Genomic DNA, 20,015 nt, shown 5'->3' with positions numbered 1-20,015 from the left:
TCACGGAAGAAGGTTTAACAAACTCATTGAGATCATTGCTCGGTGCAGAATCATCCTCAATAATGGAATTCATCTTTTGCTTAACCTCTCCTAAACTTTCAACCACTCTGTCGAGTTCAATGCACTCAACATTCTCACCTTTTTGAAATGAATCCTCCAATCTCTCCTCTTCAACATCCTTCACATGTTGCGGTTCATCCATCAACTCCTCTTCCTTTATTTGGTGCTCCAAGCTCTCTTCTATACTAAGTTCTTAGGTTGATTCTCCATATTCATCCGTGGAAGTGCTTGGATTATTGCAAGAGCGTATTGAGGTCAATCGGGTTGAAGCTTCGACTAAGGTAGCCATGATAGCATTATGTCCAAGGTTGTCAAACTCGCGAGTCTAGGTAAACTCGTGGAGCTGACTTAGACTCGACTCGTAGACTCGTATGAGTTTACCTATTATAATTTTTTTGCAAAAAATATATATATCGTGTATAATATATATGTTTACTCAAATATAGCCATTCAAACTCAACAATTTCAACATAAAAAAACATAATAAATTAACATAATACTACAATTATAACAAGTACTCTAGAACATACATTCAAATCCTTCACAAGTATGCATCTAGTTCAACATAAAACGCGAAAAGGGCTTGGAGAACAGAGTGATTGAATGAGTGTGGCAAGCAAAGTGAGGGATTTAGCTGTTTAGGGTTACGTTCATACGTTGCTCCCTTTTTTCCTCTTTTTTGGGCCCAAAACGGCTCCATTTTTGCAAAAAAGGCCAAACAAAACAAACTCGCTGACTCGCCCATAAACTCGCGAGTTTGACCGAGTTTATGCGAGTTTACTCGAGTCTACCTGAGTCTATCCAGAAATGAATTTGTGTCTGAATTAACTTGATTCCACTACCTAAACTCATACGAGTTTACGAGTTAACTCGAGAGTTTGACAACAATGATTATGTCGCTTGATTGATTCCTATTTTTTCTTTCTCGTCTCCCTTTGCTCTTGAAGAAAGGAGCAAAGAGTATCATCCATGGAGGGTTGTAGTGGAAAGAAGGATTCATCATTTGGGAGAAAGTTTTCATATATGGGAGGTGGTTCATAAGGGTGAAAGTGTTGAGGTTGTGTATATGGAGGTAATTAGTCAAGGGGAGTTTGAGAGTATTGGTGTTGGAATGGTGGTGGTTCTAAGTATGATTCATATGACTCATATGGGTGTTCTTGAGGCACATAAGGTTGGTGGTATGGTGAATATAGATTAGAATGATATGGAGGTGTTTAATGGTAAAATGAGGCTTGTGAGTATTGTGGTTAAGGACAATGTTGAAGATGGTGATCATATGAATATGGTCATTGAGGTTCATAACTATTGCAAGGACCACCAAATCTATTGGGTGGTTATACACCATAGGATGAATTGAGATCATAGTAGCACGACGGAGGGGGTTGACATGAGGATTGTCTTTGAGTGTAAGCCTCCTCCCTCCATTGATAGTTTCTTCCTTGGTGCAAACTGTCATTGAAATTGCCATTACCTATAGTATTTCCACAACCATACCTAAAATCAAAAGGATGAGAATTCATAAGAAAGAGAGAAAATAAAAACATGGAATAACAAAGAGCAAAGAAAAACAAACTCCCAACTATTAGCAAAACAAGAAAACAAACAAAAAGCAAGCTATTCACACTATTCACATATTCACAACAGTCAATAATATGACACACGCTGCAACTCCTCGGCAATGGCGCCAAAAACTTGATGCATGGCTAAACACTGATTTAGAAATTCACAAGTTATAAAACTCGAATTTTGTTATAAGCATAGTTCTAAACTGGCAAATAACCCTACAAAGTTTAGAAAATTGTCACAATTCAAATCAATTACCGGAAGTTTTAAATCCCGGGTCGTTCTCCCTAGAGATTGCAATCGAGTGCTCAATTATTGGCTATGAGAAATCGAGGGTTTTGATTGCAATAAACAAGAAGTTAATGAAATAAAATTAAAGAAGCAAATAATAACTAAATATCAAAGGTATTTAAACTAAGACAATTAAGGAAATTAACTAAGAAAGATCTTGGCAAGGGTTGATGGTTAAGGATCACTGTCTTGGTCACTAACCACAACATGATAATTACAAAGACCAAAACCAATCGTCAACCTCTAAACGACGAGAAAAATCAACCGGGTTTAATTAATCATAATCAATAAGTCTTAATCAACATACTAATTAAATTAGGAAAAGATTAGCATCAATAAAAACAAGAATAATTAAATCTCTAAATTATCAATCAACTTGGACATTAGTAACTCAAGGTCACCCAAGTTACTAACTAAAGCCAAGAGTTGAAAATTCTACTCCATAACTAGTTCAAGCATTTTATCAAACACTTAAAATGTATAAAAGTAAAACATTATACATTGCAACAATAATAAAACCTACAACTACCAAATTCAAGAAAGCGACATCAACAACTTAAACAAGCAAATATAAAACTTAAAACATCAACTTCATTAATGAAACTCAAGAATTCACAAGTTCATCAAATAACAAAATGGAAGAAAGCAAACTAACATTAAAGTCTAATAGAATTATAATGCAAGAATAAGAAAACAAGATTAAAACTAAAATTAAACAAGACTAAAATCTAAAACTAACAAGAAAATTAAGTTGAATTCTAGGGATTCTAGAGAGAAGTTTGAGTTTTTCTCTCTAGAATCTCCCTAAAGGCTAAAAAAATAATGTGTAAAATGTAAGTGTACGAGTGTGTTCCCTCCCTTCATCATCTTAGCACTCAAAATGCTTTAGAATATGGCAATTTAGGGCCTTTTGGAAGTCCAAAGTGAGGAAGCACGTGTTTTATTAATCCAAGCACGTGGAGGTATTTCGCTCACGCGGAAAAGTCTCGCGCTCACAAGAATCTCGCGCACGCGAGAATCTTGCGCACATGAAGGAAATGTGCTCTCGCGGATAACTCGCATGCGCGACAGAAGCTCGCCTACACGAAGAACGCGCACGGCGACATAAGCTCACCCACGCGAGACTTCAGCAACTTCCACTCCAAATTGCTTTCCGAATTTACTTTTTTTCTCCGTTCTTTTCGATCCCTTGAAGCCACTAAAGTGTCTTAACTCTAAAACACTTAAATAAAATTGATCACGACATCAAATGGCATAAAAAAAATTAAGAAATCAATGATTAAGAGCATAAAAAGTATATTTTTCACTCATGAGTTCATTGGAAGCAATAATTGAAAAACTCCACAAATTAAGCTAAAATTGTGTGATTTAGTTAATAAACTCCATACTTTTTAATACAATTTATAACAACAAAATGGAGTTTATCAATATTCAAGGAAAACAATAACTGTTTTTCAATCTTTTTTTCAAGTGTTGAAAATCTTCGACTTTGATGCTATGTACCATCTTTATTTCGACTTCGACTTATTGTATCTGCATCTATTGGTAATTTTAACTAATTTTTTCAGACCGACACAATTTGTAGTCGAAATGCCTTTTGTTGAGAAAATTCAATTTTAGTACCAACAACACCCAAATTGATTTTAGAGAATTTTAGATTGAACATTTTAGTCTAATAAACTTTTATTTTTTATAAGTCCTTAAAAGATACTTCCTTTTGACATATTAGTCTCTCTATCATTTTAAAAGAGATCTAATTTTTTTTAAAGTGTTTTTTTTACACCAATTATCTTATAATAAAATTTATTAGAAATTTATTTATCTAAAATACGTGTAAAAAAATTTGATTGAAATCGATGAAAGGATTAATTGTCTCTTCAATAAGAGTGACATCCTCGAACATTTTTAAAGGATAATATTTATTTTTTAAATAAAAAGCCTTAGGAGTCAGTAGTTTTTAAACTAATAAATATGTAAATTGAATATTAAATATAAACATCTAAAATTTAAAACAATATAAAAATAATTAATTAAAAAATATTTGAAGGTAAAATAAAGTAAAACTAATTTAAAATTTAAAGTTATCGACAACAAATAAGAGGTGGTGGATAGCGAAGGTTAACTGGTGATACTGATAGTGGATGAATAAAATTTGAGTATTTAAAAGAAAAAAAAAATGACAAAAAAAAGAGTAATTTAAAAAAGTTTGAGTAATTTAGTTAGTTTATTTGTTGAATGATGTTGATTTTTTATTTTTATTTTTATTTTTGACTCCTAACTAAAATATTTATTAAATATCAAAAGATTCTCTCAAACTTTTCAAAGATCAATTTGAGTGATTAGGCCGTTTCTATATGATATTTTTCCTTGGAAACATTCGCAGGTGCACCTACGTCCACTGTGACGTGGCAAACGAGGATCAAGTAAAAATCCTTGTGAACACAACAGTCAACTCTCACGGAAAACTGGACATCATGTTCAGCAACGCTGGCATCTTAAGCCCTTCAGACCAGACGGTCCTCGACCTTGACATCTCCCAATTCGACCGCCTCTTCGCTGTCAATGCTCGCGGCATGGCCCTCTGCGTCAAACACGCGGCGCGTGCCATGATGGAGGGGCGCGTGAGAGGCAGTATCGTGTGCACGGGAAGCGTGGCCGCCACACACGGTACTCCCCGGCGTGTCGACTACACCATGTCAAAGCACGCGGTTCTCGGGTTAGTGCGCGCGGCAAGCCTACAGCTCGCAGCGCACGGCATTAGGGTGAACTGCGTTTCACCCAACGCGCTGGCCACGCCTCTGACCTGTGCGTCGTTTGGGTTGGAGACGGAGGAGATGCAAATGCTGTACGCGCATAACGCGAGGTTGAGGGGTATGGTTTTGACTCCGAAGCATGTTGCCGACGCCGTGCTGTTTCTCGTGTCCGGTGACTCCGAATTTGTCACCGGACATGATCTCGTAGTCGATGGTAGTTATATCGGTGGTTGACACTTTTAGTTGATGTTTTATATATTTTATCAAAATTGCGGAAATGGATCCGACAACAAATTGGTAAGATTATTGGTTTATGATTTATTAGTTCGATTGAATTAAATATTAAATAAAATTATTAAAAATTTTATATATAATTTTAATATATAAATTTAATAAAATTTAATATTTCATAATTTTACATATTTATAAAAAATTATAAAAATTTATAACTAAAAACAACCAAAATATATATAATATCCATAATGTTCTACTATAACAAATTTTAATTTGTCCCATCAAACTCACCATCACTCTGGTATTGTACCTCCATGATCATATCAATTTTTTTTCATCGGACAGTTGCATCACACACTCATTATCTACTGATCTAAGTACTCTATCAACATTCTCTTCTTGGATAGTCTTTAATTCTTTATCTTCAATGACGCCATAGGAGATATTATCATTTAGAAAGTTTCTAAAAAATGCCATCTTTTAATGTACAACTAACTTAAATTTTCTTAACTTCAGTCTCCATCGTAGTGAAAGTGATTAATCATAATAAATAAATTAGTCCTATATATCTGTTCGGTAGGTCGGTTACCGGTCGGTTCGGGCGAAAATCCTTGGAGATGGTAGGGGCTCGTCAGGTCGTGGACTGCCGGTCAGGGTGTGCGAGGTTCCGAGTACTTCGTGTGAAAAAGGGGGTGCCACCTGCAAAGACACTCCGACGCCCTTGTCAGTAAAATGCGCAGACGGAAAGGATGATGTGATATATATGACGTACCTCGGGGGAAGAGTAAATCTTCCCCTTATATATTGTCAGAGGTGGGCCCTGTGAAGGTAGGCCCACTATTCCCGAGACGTTTCCTTCACAGCTATGAGTGAGCTGTCACGGACGCGTGTCCGGGTTGGCGATGGAGCGCCCTACCCCTGACCGTTCGGGTCGGGTGGAGCTCGGGTCGGCTCAAGCCAGCGGAGGATTTGGACCAGGCCGTAACAGTGCCCCCACGCGCCGGTGGTAGCCGTGAGGACTATTGGTGGCGCGTTTTTTCTTTCTTCACACGTCGTCGCCAGATCGGCCGCCTGTGGGGTGGACGTGCCCCCTGTGCGCGTGTCTTTTGGTTACTAAGGTAACCGTTCATCGCTTCGTTCTCCGTGCTGAGCATTGAATGCTCATAATGGGTTGGGAAACCCCGTACGCAAAGACTATTTTGCCCCCAGTCTTTCGCGCTTCTTGGGAGGCAGTTTTAAATGGTTTGTCTTCCACCTTTTCCTCCTTTTATGCGTGTTTCTTCCATTTCTTTGCTATCTCTCTCCTCTTCCCTTGGAAATTCCAGAGTGCTGTTACAGTTTTCTCGAACATCTTCCTTTCATCCTTCCAGCTTTCAAAACAAATTCAGGTAATCTTCGGACTTCTCTTTTTTTCTGCTCTGTTATTGTGTACTTGTTGTTTGTATTTGTTTGTTCTTGCTGTCTTGCTTGGAATTAGTGGCTATGTTGCAAGGTAGACGTGTTAGGGGAGGGGTACCATTCTAGGGTAGATTTTTAGGTGGCTCTCGGGATAGGTGTAGTTTTGGCCATGCTTGATTAGTTTTTTGGGTTTTCCGGGCTCCCGACCTCATAGACTAATGGAGTGGTACCCCCACTGTAGGTATGCCTCGCGTCGTCTCCCGGACTTCCACCTCCGCGGCGAACTATGACCCCTACGCCTGGGTGACCTCAGACATAAAGGATTCGCCGAACCAGATGGATCTGGAGGAGTTGACGGAGTTTCGGCAAGCCGGATATCTCTGCGGGGGGGACAGATGAAGAGACCAATTATGAGACCTTCGTCCCTGCGCCCAACGAGCGTTTGTATGAGATTAATTTCCGTTCTCCCCGGGTCGCCGACTGGATTTGGTTTTATAAAGCCATGTTCACCCAGGTCGGCGTTCGACTGCCGTTCTCCGATTTCCAGATGTCTCTCCTTAGTCGGATATCCGTGTCGCCGTCGCAACTCCATCCGAACAGCTGGGCTTCTATCCGCTGTTTCGAGATGGTTTGTGAATATCTCGAGCTGCCGGCGTCAGTGGATGTCTTCCTCTTCTTTTTCAACCTTACCAACCCCTCCAAACAAGGGAAGGCGAGGAAAGGGTTTTTGTCTTTCCGGTCTGCCCAGGGCCGGAGAATATTTGGTCTGTTCGAGGACTCCTATCATGGGTTCAAGGACAAATTTTTCAAAGTTCGCCCTGCTAAAGGTCGCCACCCCTTTTGGTTATCGTTAGAGGGGGAACGCCTCATCCCGACCTATTGGAGTTTCGGGGCGGGGTCTAACTCTTTCATCAAGGTGACCTACAAGGGGATGTCCTCTGTAAATAAAAGGATAGCCGATGTGTTGTATGCTATTTTTGGGAAGAACCCTGTGAACCCCTATCTCCTCATGGGTGAACGGGAGTCGGCCATGAATTATATTTGTGAGCTATTCTGCCTTGTGTTTTTGCATGGCTTGTTGTTTATTTTGTTTTTCCCGACTTCACGACTAATGTGTTTGGTTTCCCGTTGTAGTGGAGATGTCTGCTTCGGTAACTGGGCTTGAAAATTTGGTCAAGACCTTCTTGGAGGATAGCGATGATGAGAAGGCTGACGAGAAGGATGCCGGGGAACCGGGGGGCCCTTCCGGGGAGAAAGAGGATCAGGCCGTGCCCTCTCCCCAGGACACCGGTATGTCTGAAAAAGATCCAGCCGAGGTGCAGGCTTTTCCCATTCCCGAAGAGATGGCCACTGCTGGGCACTCGTCTCCTACCCATCAAGAATATGATGATGTGGAACTTAGCCATACCCCCAAGAAACGGAAGGCATCTGCCAGCCCGGAAGGGACTCTTACCATCATGGAGAGAAATTTTGATGCTACAAATTTCATTGACTCCCAGCTGATCCTTGGACGGAGGAGAATTTTCTCGGGACCGACCTGGCTGGGCAGGCGAGATGGATGTACCGGACTCTGCTCCGGGGGGCCATGATAGCTCGAAAGGCTGAGTTCGATTTGTCGAGAATGCAGGCTCTCCGACGGAAGCTCGAATCTTCAGGCAAGGTGAACAACGACTTTAAGGTTCAAGTCGAGCTGCTCCAGAGTCAGTTGTCCGAGATGGGGAGCTCAAGGCCTCTGAAGAGAGAGCAACATCTGCCGGGGAGAAATTGAAGGCTTCCGACGAGACGGTGGCCTGTTTAGCTGAACGGGAGATGACCCTAGAGAGCCAGCTGAACGCTGCTCAGGGTCGGGTGGCGTCCTTGGAGAAGGAGCGTGACCAGGCCATCTCGTTGGCCAAAGCCACTAAAGCCGAGGTCAAAGAGCTCAAGAAAAAGCACAAAGCGACCAAGGAGCAAGGGAAGAATGCGATCTTTATGACCGAGGATGCTCTGAAGGCCCAGGTGAAGATTGTGGCTCCTGAATTCGACACGTCGGCTATCGGGGTCTTCAAGACGATCCAAGACGGCAAGATTGTTGACATGCCTCGGAAGTGATTTCTTGTAACTTTGATTTGGTGTGGATTTGTTGAATATTTCGTCGTGACTTTATAACTTTTATGCTTAACTGGTCGCTTGGTCGACTTATCGTTACTATCGTTTATCTTGCTTGGTGTTTTATTTTTGTTACCGTCTTTCCGGGGCGGACTTATTGCTTATGTCCGTTTTGCCGTTTGCACTGGTAACCCCGTTGGGGTCGTCGTGGTTTTATTTTTGAAACCGTTGTGGTCTTATTATCGCGGCCGTTCGATATGGCTATGGTTCCATTGGCTTCCCGGGGTGATCAGTCCCGGGTGGCTGTTTACGAGTGCGATCTTCGCGGGGTACGTGTTGGAATATTTAGACAAGTAAGAATTAGGCGTTAGCTAGACAAGTTCATGAGCACAGTAGGCATTTGATAAAAGTAAATAATTGGGAATTAACATTTGATTAAAGTAAACCTCTATCTCGCTTATCAGGCTGCTTGGTCGGGGCGACCAAGCTACGAATAGAACCTCCTCAGGTTGCCTGTGTTCCATGTTCTCGGGATCTCTCTGCCGTCGAGTCTTTCTAGCTTGTAGGCGCCTTTGCCGAGCACTTCCCTGATTCTGTAGGGACCTTCCCAATTTGCCGCCAGTTTTCCTTCCCCTGGGGTCGGTAAACCGACGTCGTTACGTCGCAGGATGAGGTCTCTTTCCCCAAAATCCCTTCTGAGGACTTTAGTGTTGTAGCGCAGGGCTATTCTTTGTTTTAGTGCCGTTTCTGACAAGTGGGACATCTCTCTGGTCTCTTCCAGCAGGTCCTTTTCTACTGCTTCGTCTACTCCCGTGATAAGTAATCGTGGACTCGGTTCGCCAATTTCCACGGGTATCACTGCGTCGACTCCGTATGTTAGGCGAAAGGGGGTTTCCTCGGTGGAGCTTTGCTCGGTTGTCTGGTAGGACCAGAGGACCGAAGCGAGCTCGTCGGCCCATGCGCCTTTTTTGCTGTCTAAGCGTTTCTTGAGGCCTAGTAGGATGACTTTGTTTGCAGACTCCACTTGTCCGTTTGTCTGGGGATGTTCTACTGAGGAAAACTTTTGTTTTATGCCCAGGCCGGTGAGGAATTTCGTGAACTTCTTGTTAGTGAACTGCGTCCCATTGTCCGAAATGACGACCTTCGGGATACCGAAACGGGTTATCACTTGTCTCCACATGAACTTCCGACAATTGGATGATGATATGCTGGCTAGTGGTTCAACCTCTATCCATTTGGTGTAGTAGTCGATGGCGACTATGAGATATTTAACTTGTCCTGGGCCAACTGGGAAAGGTCCTAAGAGGTCGACTCCCCATTGAGCGAAAGGTCGTGTAGACGTCAGTAAACTCAGCTCGGAAGCCGGCGCTTTGTGGAAGTTGGCGTTTTCTTGACACTTTACGCATTTCCTGACAAATTCTTTGGAGTCTCTCATCATTGATGGCCAGTAATATCCAGCTCTGATGGGCTTCCTTGCTAGGGCTTTGCCCCCGATGTGGTGGCCGCAGCATCCCTCGTGGACTTCTCTAAGTACATAGTCCGTCTGGTCGGGGTGTAAGCACTTCAATAGGGGTTGGCTGAGCCCCTTTCTGAACAGTTGCCCTTGTATGATTGCATATCTGGCTGCCTCCCTTCTCAACGTTTTGGCTGCTTTCTCATCGTCAGGTAACTTGTCGTGTTCCAGGAAGTTTGTGATGTGGTCCAACCAGGAGGGGCTTGATTCCGTCAAATGAAGGGCAACTGTTGGTTCCTTCACCATGCCTTGGATGAGAGACCGGTTGCCCGTTCCTGGTTTCGTGCTCGATAGTTTAGATAGGAGGTCTGCCCGTGTGTTCCTTTCTATTGGAACGTGTTGGACTGTGACCTCTAAGAATTGCTCGGTCAATTCTCTAACTTTTTCCAAATACTTTTGCAGGAGGGGGTCCCTAGCTTGATAGCTTCCGTTTACTTGTGAGGTGACGACCTGTGAATCGCTGGACACTTCCAGCCTCGTTGCCCCGACTTCCCGGGCTAGGTTTAGTCGACCCAAGAGGGCTTCGTATTCCGCTTGATTGTTCGACACAGGGAATTCAAACTTGGTCAATTGCTCGTAAATGACCCCCGCCGGGCTCTCTAAGATGACCCCGGCTCCCCGGACGTTTGGTTGGAGGCACCGTCTACGTGGAGCCTCCACCGTGTGCCTGTTTTCTCGGGGGGATCACCCGTTACCTCTACCAAGAAATCTGCCATTGCCTGCGCCTTGATCGCATGTCGGGGCTCATACTGCAAGTCATATTGGGAGAGCTCAATGGCCCAGGTCATCATCCTCCCAGCCAAATCGGGCTTTTGGAGTACTTGGCGAATTGCTTGGTCCGTTCTCATGACTACACGGTGTCCCTGGAAGTACTGCCTCAACCTTTGGGAGGAGATTAGGAGTGTTAGCACCAGCTTTTCCAATTTGCTATACCTCAGCTCTGCTCCTTGTAGAGCCCTACTCACGAAGTAAATCGGTTGTTGAGACTTCCCTTCTTCTTGTACGAGCACTGCTGCAAGCGCTTCCTCTGTTACTGCTAGGTAGAGATAGAGTGGTTCTCCGGCCTTGGGCTTCCCGAGCACCGGAGGTGTTGCCAGGATTTCCTTGAAGTGATTGAATGCTTTCTCACACGCTGGGGTCCATTCAAATGCTATTCCCTTTTTCATCAGATTAAAAAAGGGTAGGGCTTTCGCTGCCGATGCGCCGAGGAAGCGGGATAATGCCGTTAGCCTTCCTGCCAACCGTTGGATGTCTTTGATACAACCCAGGCTCTTCATCTGGAGAATCGCTTCACACTTCTCAGGGTTGGCCTCTACTCCTCTTTGGGTGATCATGAATCCCAAGAACTTCCCAGCCTCCATGGCAAAGGCACATTTGAGCGGGTTGAGCCTCATGCCGTGTTGTCGGAGGGCTGCGAACACGCCCCCCAGGTCACTTAAAAGATCGTCGGGCCGTGTTGTTTTTGCGAGGATATCGTCCACGTAGACTTCTACTGTCTTGCCTATGAGCTCACTGAATATCTTGTTCATCAGTCTCTGGTACGTGGCGCCAGCGTTTTTCAGACCAAATGGCATCACCTTGTAGCAATAGATCCCTCCTGGCGTTATGAACGCCGTTTTGTCCTCGTCGGGTTGGTGCATCGGTATCTGATTGTACCTAGAATAGGCGTCCATGAAGCTCAGATAACGGTATCCCGCCGCCGCGTCGACGAGTGCGTCAATGTTTGGGAGGGGCTAGCAGTCCTTGGGACATGCCTTGTTGAGGTCGAAATAGTATACACACATTCTCCACATCCCATTGTGCTTTTTAACCAACACTACCTTCGACAGCCACGTCGAGTAGTCCAGCTCTCGGATGAACCCTGCTTCAAGGAGGCTGGCCGTCTGCCTGGCCACCTCCTCATACCTTTCCTGCGATATCTTCCTCCTCCTCTGGGCCACTGGCTTAGCTTCCGGCTTGACGGCCAGGTAGTGTGACATGAGTTGGGGATCTATCCCCGGCATGTCGGCTGGCGTCCAAGCGAAGAGGTCGGCATTGGCTCTGACCATCTCCATTAAAGGTTCTTTTAGTTCATGGGGGAGGTTTCTGTTTATGAACGTGAACTTCTCCTCCCCATCACCGACCCTAAATTTTTCCAAGTCCCCTTCTGGCTCGGGTCTGGGCTTGTCATCTATTCTGGCATCCAGGTCAGCAAGGAAAACCCCCGATGCTTTTTTGGACTTTTTCCTGAGAGAGAGGCAGGCGTGGTCGCAAGCGACTGCCGTTTCCAAGTATCCTCTGATGGATCCTACGGATCCGTCATCAGTAACAAACTTCATTACGAGCAGCTTTGTACTAATCGCTGCCCCAAGGTCGTTGATGGTTTTTCTCCCCAGGATGATATTGTAAGCTGTGGAATCTCCTAAGACAACAAAATCGGCCATTACCGTTCTTCACCTCTGTCCTTGTCCCAGGGAGGTCGGGAGTGAGATGATCCCATCCGGCTTGATGAAGTGGTCTCCCAACCCCACCACGCCGTGCTGGTGGGTCGCCAGATCGGCATCACGCAGTCCCAAGGCATCGAACACGTTGCGAAACATGATGTTCGAGTCCGCCCCTGTATCCACCAGGATCCGTTTGACGAGGCCGGTTCCGACTCTGGCCGTAATGACCATGGGTGGGCTTTCTGGTACCTCGTCGAACCATTGGTCCTCGGGGCCGAAGGAGATGGGTGGGAGTCCCCGGGAACTTCTAGCAGATGAGGAGGAGACCGCCAGGACTTTGGCGTCTTTCTTCTGTGCAGATTTCGACCTCGGGGCGAAATTCCTCGCTGTTACTACGTTCACCACCGTGAGACCGTGGTCGTCCTCCTCGGGTTCTTGACATCGTCTTGTCGCCCGGGACCTGTCCTCGCCATCGTGATCCCGATTCTGTCTCCTCGGTTCCCTTATGAGGTGGGAGAAGTCAGCAAGCTTTCCGTCCCTGATTGCTTGCTCCAGGGCATCCTTTAGATCGAAGCAGTCTTGGGTCTTGTGCCCGTATCCCTTGTGATATTCACAGTAAAGGCTTTTGTTTCCCCCCGTCCTGTCCTTCAGAGGTCGGGGTCTCGATAGTATCCCTTTCTCGGCTATCTGTTGGTAAACTTCCGTGATCGGTGCCGTGAGGGGGGTGTAGTTGGTGAATTTCCCGACTCGGGGAAATGGCTTTGGCGTCTTGCTCGGACCGCCGTCCCTAGCGTGTTCCTTCTGTTTTTCTCCACCCTCGTAGTGTCGGGCTTGGTTGTAGGGGGGTTGCCGTTTATTGGCAGCCACGACCCGGCTGACTTCTTCGTCGTTAATGTACTCCTTAGCCACGCACTGGATCTCCTGCATGGTCTATACCGGCCTTGTGGTAAGGTGCTTTCTGAAGTCTTCATTCAGGAGCCCATTCGTTAAGCACAAACTCGCCACCAAGTCCGTCAGCCCGTCAATTTCCAAGCATTCGTCGTTGAAACGATCTAGGTATTTCCTGGTCGGCTCCCCAGCTCTCTGGGTCACTCCCAGCAAATTGATCGGATGCTTGGCTTTGGTGATCCTGGTCGTGAACTGAGCCAGGAAGGCGTGGCTGATGTCGTAGAATTGGGTCACCGAACTCTGCGGGAGGTTATTGAACCACCATATTGTAGGTCCCGCTAGGGTAACTGGGAAAGCGCGGCACCTTACCTCGTCTCCCACTCCTTCTAGGTTCATCCTGGCCTCAAAGGCCATGAGGTGTTCCTGCGGGTCTTGTGTCCCATCGTACCTCATGTCCGTTGGCTTGTCAAACTGTTTTGGCAGCCGGACTTCGAGTATGGAACGGTGGAATGGGGTCGCTCCCATTATTACGGGTCCTTGTGTTCCCGTCGTTCTGCCCTCGTCGCTTTCCCGACGAGTGTCCTCGTCTCCGGGGTTCGTGGTACGCCGCCTCTCACGTCTGGCGTAAATGACGGGGTCACGACATCTTCTCGCGCGCCCTCTCTCCCCGGTGCTTTCGGATTCAGCGTGGGGGCTAGGCGTGTGGTGCACAAAATTGTGATCTCAGGCAACGGCGCCAAAAACTCTGTACGCACGTCTTAATAAATCGTTTTTCATTCACAACTTCGATACAACTAACCAGCAAGTGCACTGGGTCGTCCAAGTAATAAAACCTTACGTGAGTAAGGGTCGATCCCACGGAGATTGTTGGTATGAAGCAAGCTATGGTCACCTTGTAAATCTCAGTCAGACGGATAACAATTGATTATGGAGTTTTCGAAAATAGATAATAAATAGATAGAAAATAACGATAGAAATACTTATGTATATCATTGGTGAGAATTTCAGATAAAGGTCTAGAGATGCTTTTGTCCCTCTGAACTTCTGCTTTCCTGCTGTCTTCATCCAATCAGTCCTACTCCTTTCCATGGCTGGCTTTATGTAAGGACATCACCATTGTCAATGGCTACTTTTTATCCTCTCTGGAAAATGGTCCGATGCGCTGTCACTGCATGGCTAATCGTCTGGAGGCATCACCGTGGTCAATGGCTGCATTCTATCCTCTTGTGAAAATGGTCCAAATGCTCTGTCACAGCACGCCTAATCATCTGAGGTTATCGATCATACTGGAATAGGATTCACCCTCCTTTTGCGTCTGTCACTACGCCCAGCACTCACGAGTTTGAAGTTCGTCACAGTTATTCAATCCCAGAATCCTACTCGGAATACCACAGACAAGGTTTAGACTTTTCGGATTCTCATGAATGCCGCCATCAATCTAGCTTATACCACGAAGATTCTGGTTAAGAGATCCAAGAGATAATCATCCAATCTAAGGTGGAACGGAAGTGGTTGTCAGGCATGCGTTCGTGGGGGAATGATGATGATTGTCACGTTCATCACATTCATATTGAAGTGCGAATGAATATCTTAGAAGCGGAATAAGTTGAGTTGAATAGAAAAACAGTAGTACTTTGCATTAATCTTTGAGGAACAGCAGAGCTCCACACCTAAATCTATGGAGTGCAGAAACTCTACCGTTTGAAAATACATAAGTGATGAAGGTCCAGGCATGGCCGAATGGCCAGCCCCCAAAACGTGATCAATATGATACTAAGATGAACTAAAAATCATAATATGTCTAATACAATAGTAAAAAGTTCTATTTATAATAAACTAGTTACTAAGGTTTACAGAAGTAAGTAATTGATGCATAAATCCACTTCCGGGGCCCACTTGGTGTGTGCTTGGGCTGAGCTTGAATGTTACACGTGCAGAGGCTTCTTCTAGAGTTGAACACCAAGTTGTAACGTGTTTTTGGCATTCAACTCTGGTTCGTGACGTGTTTCTGGCGTTTAACTCCAGACTGCAGCATAGAACTGGCATTCAACGCCCTTTTGCGTCATCTAATATCAAACAAAGTATGAACTATTATATATTGCTGGAAAGACCTGGATGTCTACTTTCCAACGCAATTGGAAGCGTGCCATTTTGAGTTCTATAGCTCTAGAAAATCAACTTTGAGTGCAGGGAGGTCAGAATCCAACAGCATCAGCAGTCCTTCTTCAACCTCTGAATCTGATTTTTGCTCAAGTCCCTCAATTTCATCCAGAAAATACCTGAAATCACAGAAAAACACACAAACTCATAGTAAAGTCCAGAAATGTGAATTTAACATAAAAACTAATGAAAACATCCCTAAAAGTAACTAGATTCTACTAAAAACATACTAAAAACAATGCCAAAAAGCGTATAAATTATCCGCTCATCACAACACCAAACTTAAATTGTTGCTTGTCCCCAAGCAACTGAAAATCAAATAGGATAAAAAGAAGAGAATATACTATAAATTCCAAACTATCAATGAAACATAGCTCCAATCAGATGAGTGGGACTTGTAGCTTTTTGCCTCTTGAATAGTTTTTGCATCTCACTTTATCCATTGAGGTTCAGAATGATTGGCATCTATAGGAACTCAGAGTTCAGATAGTGTTATTGATTCTCCTAGTTCAGTATGATGATTCTTGAACACAGCTACTTTATGAGTCTTGGCCGTGGCCCTAAGAACTTTGTTTTCCAGTATTACCACCGGATACATAAATGCCACAGACACATAATTAGGTGAACCTTTTCAGATTGTGACTCAGCTTTGCTAAAGTCCCCAATTAGAGGTGTCCAGGGTTCTTAAGCACACTCTTTTTTTTTTGCTTTGGACCTTGACTTTAACCGCTCAGTCTCAAGTTTTCACTTGACACCTTCACGCCACAAGCACATGGTTAGGGACAGCTTGGTTTAGCCGCTGAGGCCAGGATTTTATTCCTTTAGGCCCTCCTATCCACTGATGCTCAAAGCCTTGGGATCCTTTTTATTTACCCTTGCCTTTTGGTTTTAAGGGCTATTGGCTTTTTGCTCTTGCCTCTTGGTTTTAAGAGTTTTTGGCCTTTTCTGCTTGCTTTTATTTTTCTATTTTTTTTGCTATTTTTTTGTGCAAGCTTTGTTCTTTGCTGCTTTTTCTTGCTTCAAGAATCATTTTTATGATTTTTCAGATTATCAAATAACATGTCTCCTTGTCATCATTCTTTCAAGAGCCAACATATTTAACATTCTTAAACAACAACTTCAAAAGACATATGCACTGTTCAAGCATTCATTCAGAAAACAAGAAGCATTGTCACCACATCAATATAATTAAACTAAGTTCAAGGATAAATTCGAAACTCATGTACTTCTTGTTCTTTTGAATTAAAACATTTTTCATTTAAGAGAGGTGATGTATTCATAGGACATTCATAACTTTAAGACAAAGTTACTAACTACTAATGATCATGTAATAAGACACAAACATAGATAAGCACTTAACATAGAGAAAACGAAAAGCAGAGAATGTAAGAACAAGGAATGAGTCCACCTTAGTGATGGTGGCGTTTTCTTCTTGAGGAACCAATGATGTCCTTGAGTTCTTCTATGTCTCTTCCTTGTCTTTGTTGCTCCTCCCTCGTTGCTTTTTGATCTTCTCTTATTTCATGAAGGATGATGGAGTGCTCTTGATGTTCCACCCTTAGTTGTCCCATGTTGGAACTTAATTCTCCTAGGGAGGTGTTGATTTGCTCCCAATAGTTTTGTGGAGGAAGATGCATTTGAGGCATCTCCGGGATCTCATGGTGATGAGCTTCATGCGTTTCTTGAGATCCATGAATGGGCTCTCTTGCTTGCTCCATCCTTTTCTTAGTGATGGGCTTCTCTTCCTCAATGGGAATGTCTCCTTCTATGAAAGCTCCAGCTGAGTAACATAGATGGCAAATAAGATGAGGGAAAGCTAGCTTTGCCATGGGGGAGGACTTTTCGGCTATTTTGTAGAGTTCAAGGGAGATGACTTCATGAACTTCTACTTCCTCTCCAATCATGATGCTATGAATCATGATGGCCCGATCCACAGTAACTTCAGATCGGTTGCTAGTGGGGATGATGGAGCGTTGGATGAACTCTAACCATCTTCTAGCCACAGGCTTGAGGTCCAGTCTTCTTAGTTGAACCGGCTTGCCTTTGGAGTCAATCTTCCATTGAGCTCCTTCCACACATATGTCCATGAGGACTTGGTCCAACCTTTGATTAAAGTTGACCCTTCTAGTGTAGGGGCGTGCATCTCCTTGCATCATAGGCAAGTTGAACGCCAACCTCACATTTTCCGGACTAAAATCTAAGTATTTCCCCCGAACCATGGTGAGATAATTCTTTGGGTTCGGGTTCTTACTTTGATCATGGTTCCTAGTGATCCATGCATTGGCATAGAACTCTTGAACCATTAGGATGCCGACTTGTTGGATGGGGTTTGTTAGAACTTCCCAACCTCTTCTTTGGATTTCATGTCGGATCTCCGGATATTCATTTCTCTTGAGTTTGAAAGGGACCTCGGGGATCACCTTCTTCTTGGCCACAACATCATAGAAGTGGTCTTGATGAGCTTTGGAGATGAATCTTTCCATCTCCCATGACTCGGAGGTGGAAGCTTTTGTCTTCCCTTTCCCTTTTCTAGAGGATTCTCCGGTCTTGGATGCCATCATTGGTAATGGAAAAACAAAAAGATTATGCTTTTACCACACCAAACTTAGAATGTTGCTCACCCTCGAGCAAAAGAAGAAAGAATAGAAGAAGAAGAAGAAGATATGGAGGAGATGGAGGGATGTGTGTATGGATGTGAGTGGTGAATAGAAAACAAAAGGGATGACCATGAATGGAGAGAGAGAGAGGGTGAGGTGGGTGGGGAATCCTGTGAGATTCACAGATCCTGAGATGATCCTGTGGTGTCCACAGATCCTGAGGTGTCAAGGATTTACATCCCTGCACCCATTGGGCATGTAAAACGCCTTTGCATACAATTCTGGCATTTAAACGCCGAATTGATGCTTGTTCTGGGCGTTCAGCGCCCAGATGCAGCATATTTCTGGCGTTGAACGCCAGCCAGATGCTTGCTTTTGGCGTTCAGCGCCAGCTTTCCTCACTGTGCATTTCTGGCGTCTGAACGCCAGGATGCTGCTTGTTTCTGGCGTTCAACGCCAGAAACATGCTCTGTTCTGGCGTTGAACGCCAGGCAGATGCTCCTTACTGGCGTTTAGACGCCAGTAAGATCCTCCTCCAGGGTGTGATTTTTCTTCTGTTGTTTTTGATTCTGTTTTTAATTTTTTGATTTATTTTGTGACTCCACATGATTATGAACCTAATAAAACATGAAAAACAATAAAAATAAAAATAGAATTAGATAAATAAAAATTGGGTTGCCTCCCAACAAGCGCTTTTTTAATGTCAATAGCTTGACAGTGGGCTCTCATGGAGCCTCACAGATGTTCAGAGCATTGTTGAAACTCCCCAACACCAAACTTAGAGTTTGGATATGGGAATTCAACACCAAACTTAGAATTTGGTTGTGGCCTCCCAACACCAAACTTAGAGTTTGACTGTGGGGGCTCTGGTTGACTCTGTTTTGAGAGAAGCTTACTGTGCCTCTGGTGCACAAATTGTGAATCACACTTTTCACAACTCGTAGCACTGACCAGCAAGTGCACTGGGTCGTCCAAGTAATACCTCACGTGAGTAAGGGTCGAATCCCACGGAGATTGTTGGTTTGAAGCAATCTATGATTATCTTGTAAATCTTAGTCAGGAAGTCAATTATGTTTATCAGTTGAGTTGCGAATAAACAAGAGAGCAGGATTAAAGGTTACTTGTTATGCAGTAATGGAGAATATGTTGGAGTTTTGGAGATGCTTTGTCTTCTGAATCACTGCTTTCCTCTATCTTCTTGTTCACGCACGCACGTCCTCCTATGGCAAGCTGTATGTAGGGGTTCACCGTCGTCAATGGCTACATCCCATCCTCTCAGTGAAGAATATGCTCACATGCTTTGTCACAGCACGGCTAATCATCTGTCGGTTCTCGATCATATTGGAATAGGATTCTTCGTCCTTTTGCGTCTGTCACTAACGCCCAGCACTTGCGAGTTTGAAGCTCGTCACAGTCATTCGATCATTGAATCCTACTCGGAATACCACAGACAAGGTTTAGACTTTCTGGATTCTCATGAATGCCGCCATCAGTTCTAGCTTATACCACGGAGATTCTGATTAAGGAATCTAAGAGATACTTAGGCACACGTTCATGGTTTGAGGAAGGTGATGAGTGTCACAGATCATCACCTCCATCACAGTTAAGCGCGAATGAACATCTTAGATAGGAACAAGCATGTTTGAATAAAAAGCAGAAATACTTGCATTAATTCATCGAGAGCTCCTCACCCCCAACAATGGAGTTTAGAGACTCATGCCGTCAAAGAGTACAAAGTTTTGATCTAAAATGTCATGAGATACAAAATAAGTCTCTAAAAGTTGTTTAAATACTAAACTAGTAGCCTAGGTTTACAGAAAATGAGTAAACTGTAGCAGATGGTATAGAGATCCACTTATGGGGCCCACTTGGTATGTGCCGGGGCTGAGATTTAAGTAATTCACGTGCATAAGGCCATTTTGGGCGTTCAACGCCAGGTTTGGATCCATTTCTGGCGTTGAACTCCAACTTTTAATCCTTTTCTGGCGCTGAACGCCAGAATTGGGCAGAGAACTGGCGTTGAACGCCAGTTTACATCATCTATCCT

The 20,015-nt window shown here is 44.1% G+C and overlaps 2 protein-coding genes across 2 annotated transcripts in view; one reads left to right on the top strand and one right to left on the bottom strand.

Annotated features, from left to right (window-relative positions):
• LOC107642010 ((-)-isopiperitenol/(-)-carveol dehydrogenase, mitochondrial-like) overlaps positions 1-4,990 on the top strand; it is a 39,756-nt gene extending 34,766 nt beyond the window's left edge. Inside the window, exon 2 of the mRNA XM_016345351.3 lies at positions 4,298-4,990. Within this exon, the coding sequence (XP_016200837.2) occupies positions 4,298-4,901 (604 nt within the window). The 3' untranslated portion in view covers positions 4,902-4,990. The remainder of the gene's footprint in view (positions 1-4,297) is intronic.
• Positions 4,991-13,253: 8,263 nt separating this feature from the next.
• On the bottom strand, positions 13,254-13,736 carry LOC148565715 (uncharacterized). The gene has a single exon (XM_088487219.1). The coding sequence runs from the start codon at positions 13,734-13,736 to the stop codon at positions 13,254-13,256; it is 483 nt and encodes a 160-aa protein (XP_088343345.1).
• Between the last annotated feature and the right edge of the window lie 6,279 nt (positions 13,737-20,015).

Source organism: Arachis ipaensis, chromosome B5, assembly GCF_059453495.1.
Source record: "Arachis ipaensis isolate K30076 ecotype BB chromosome B5, ASM5945349v1, whole genome shotgun sequence".
In the NCBI taxonomy this organism is placed as follows: Eukaryota; Viridiplantae; Streptophyta; class Magnoliopsida; order Fabales; family Fabaceae; genus Arachis; species Arachis ipaensis.
Note: the sequence above shows the minus strand (reverse complement) of the source record. Positions and strands in the feature narration are given on the sequence as shown.

What these genes read in the sequence shown, in the direction of transcription:
- LOC148565715 (XM_088487219.1), bottom strand. Translation starts at nt 13,736, where the DNA reads ATGGGAGCGACCCCATTCCACCGTTCCATACTCGAAGTCCGGCTGCCA.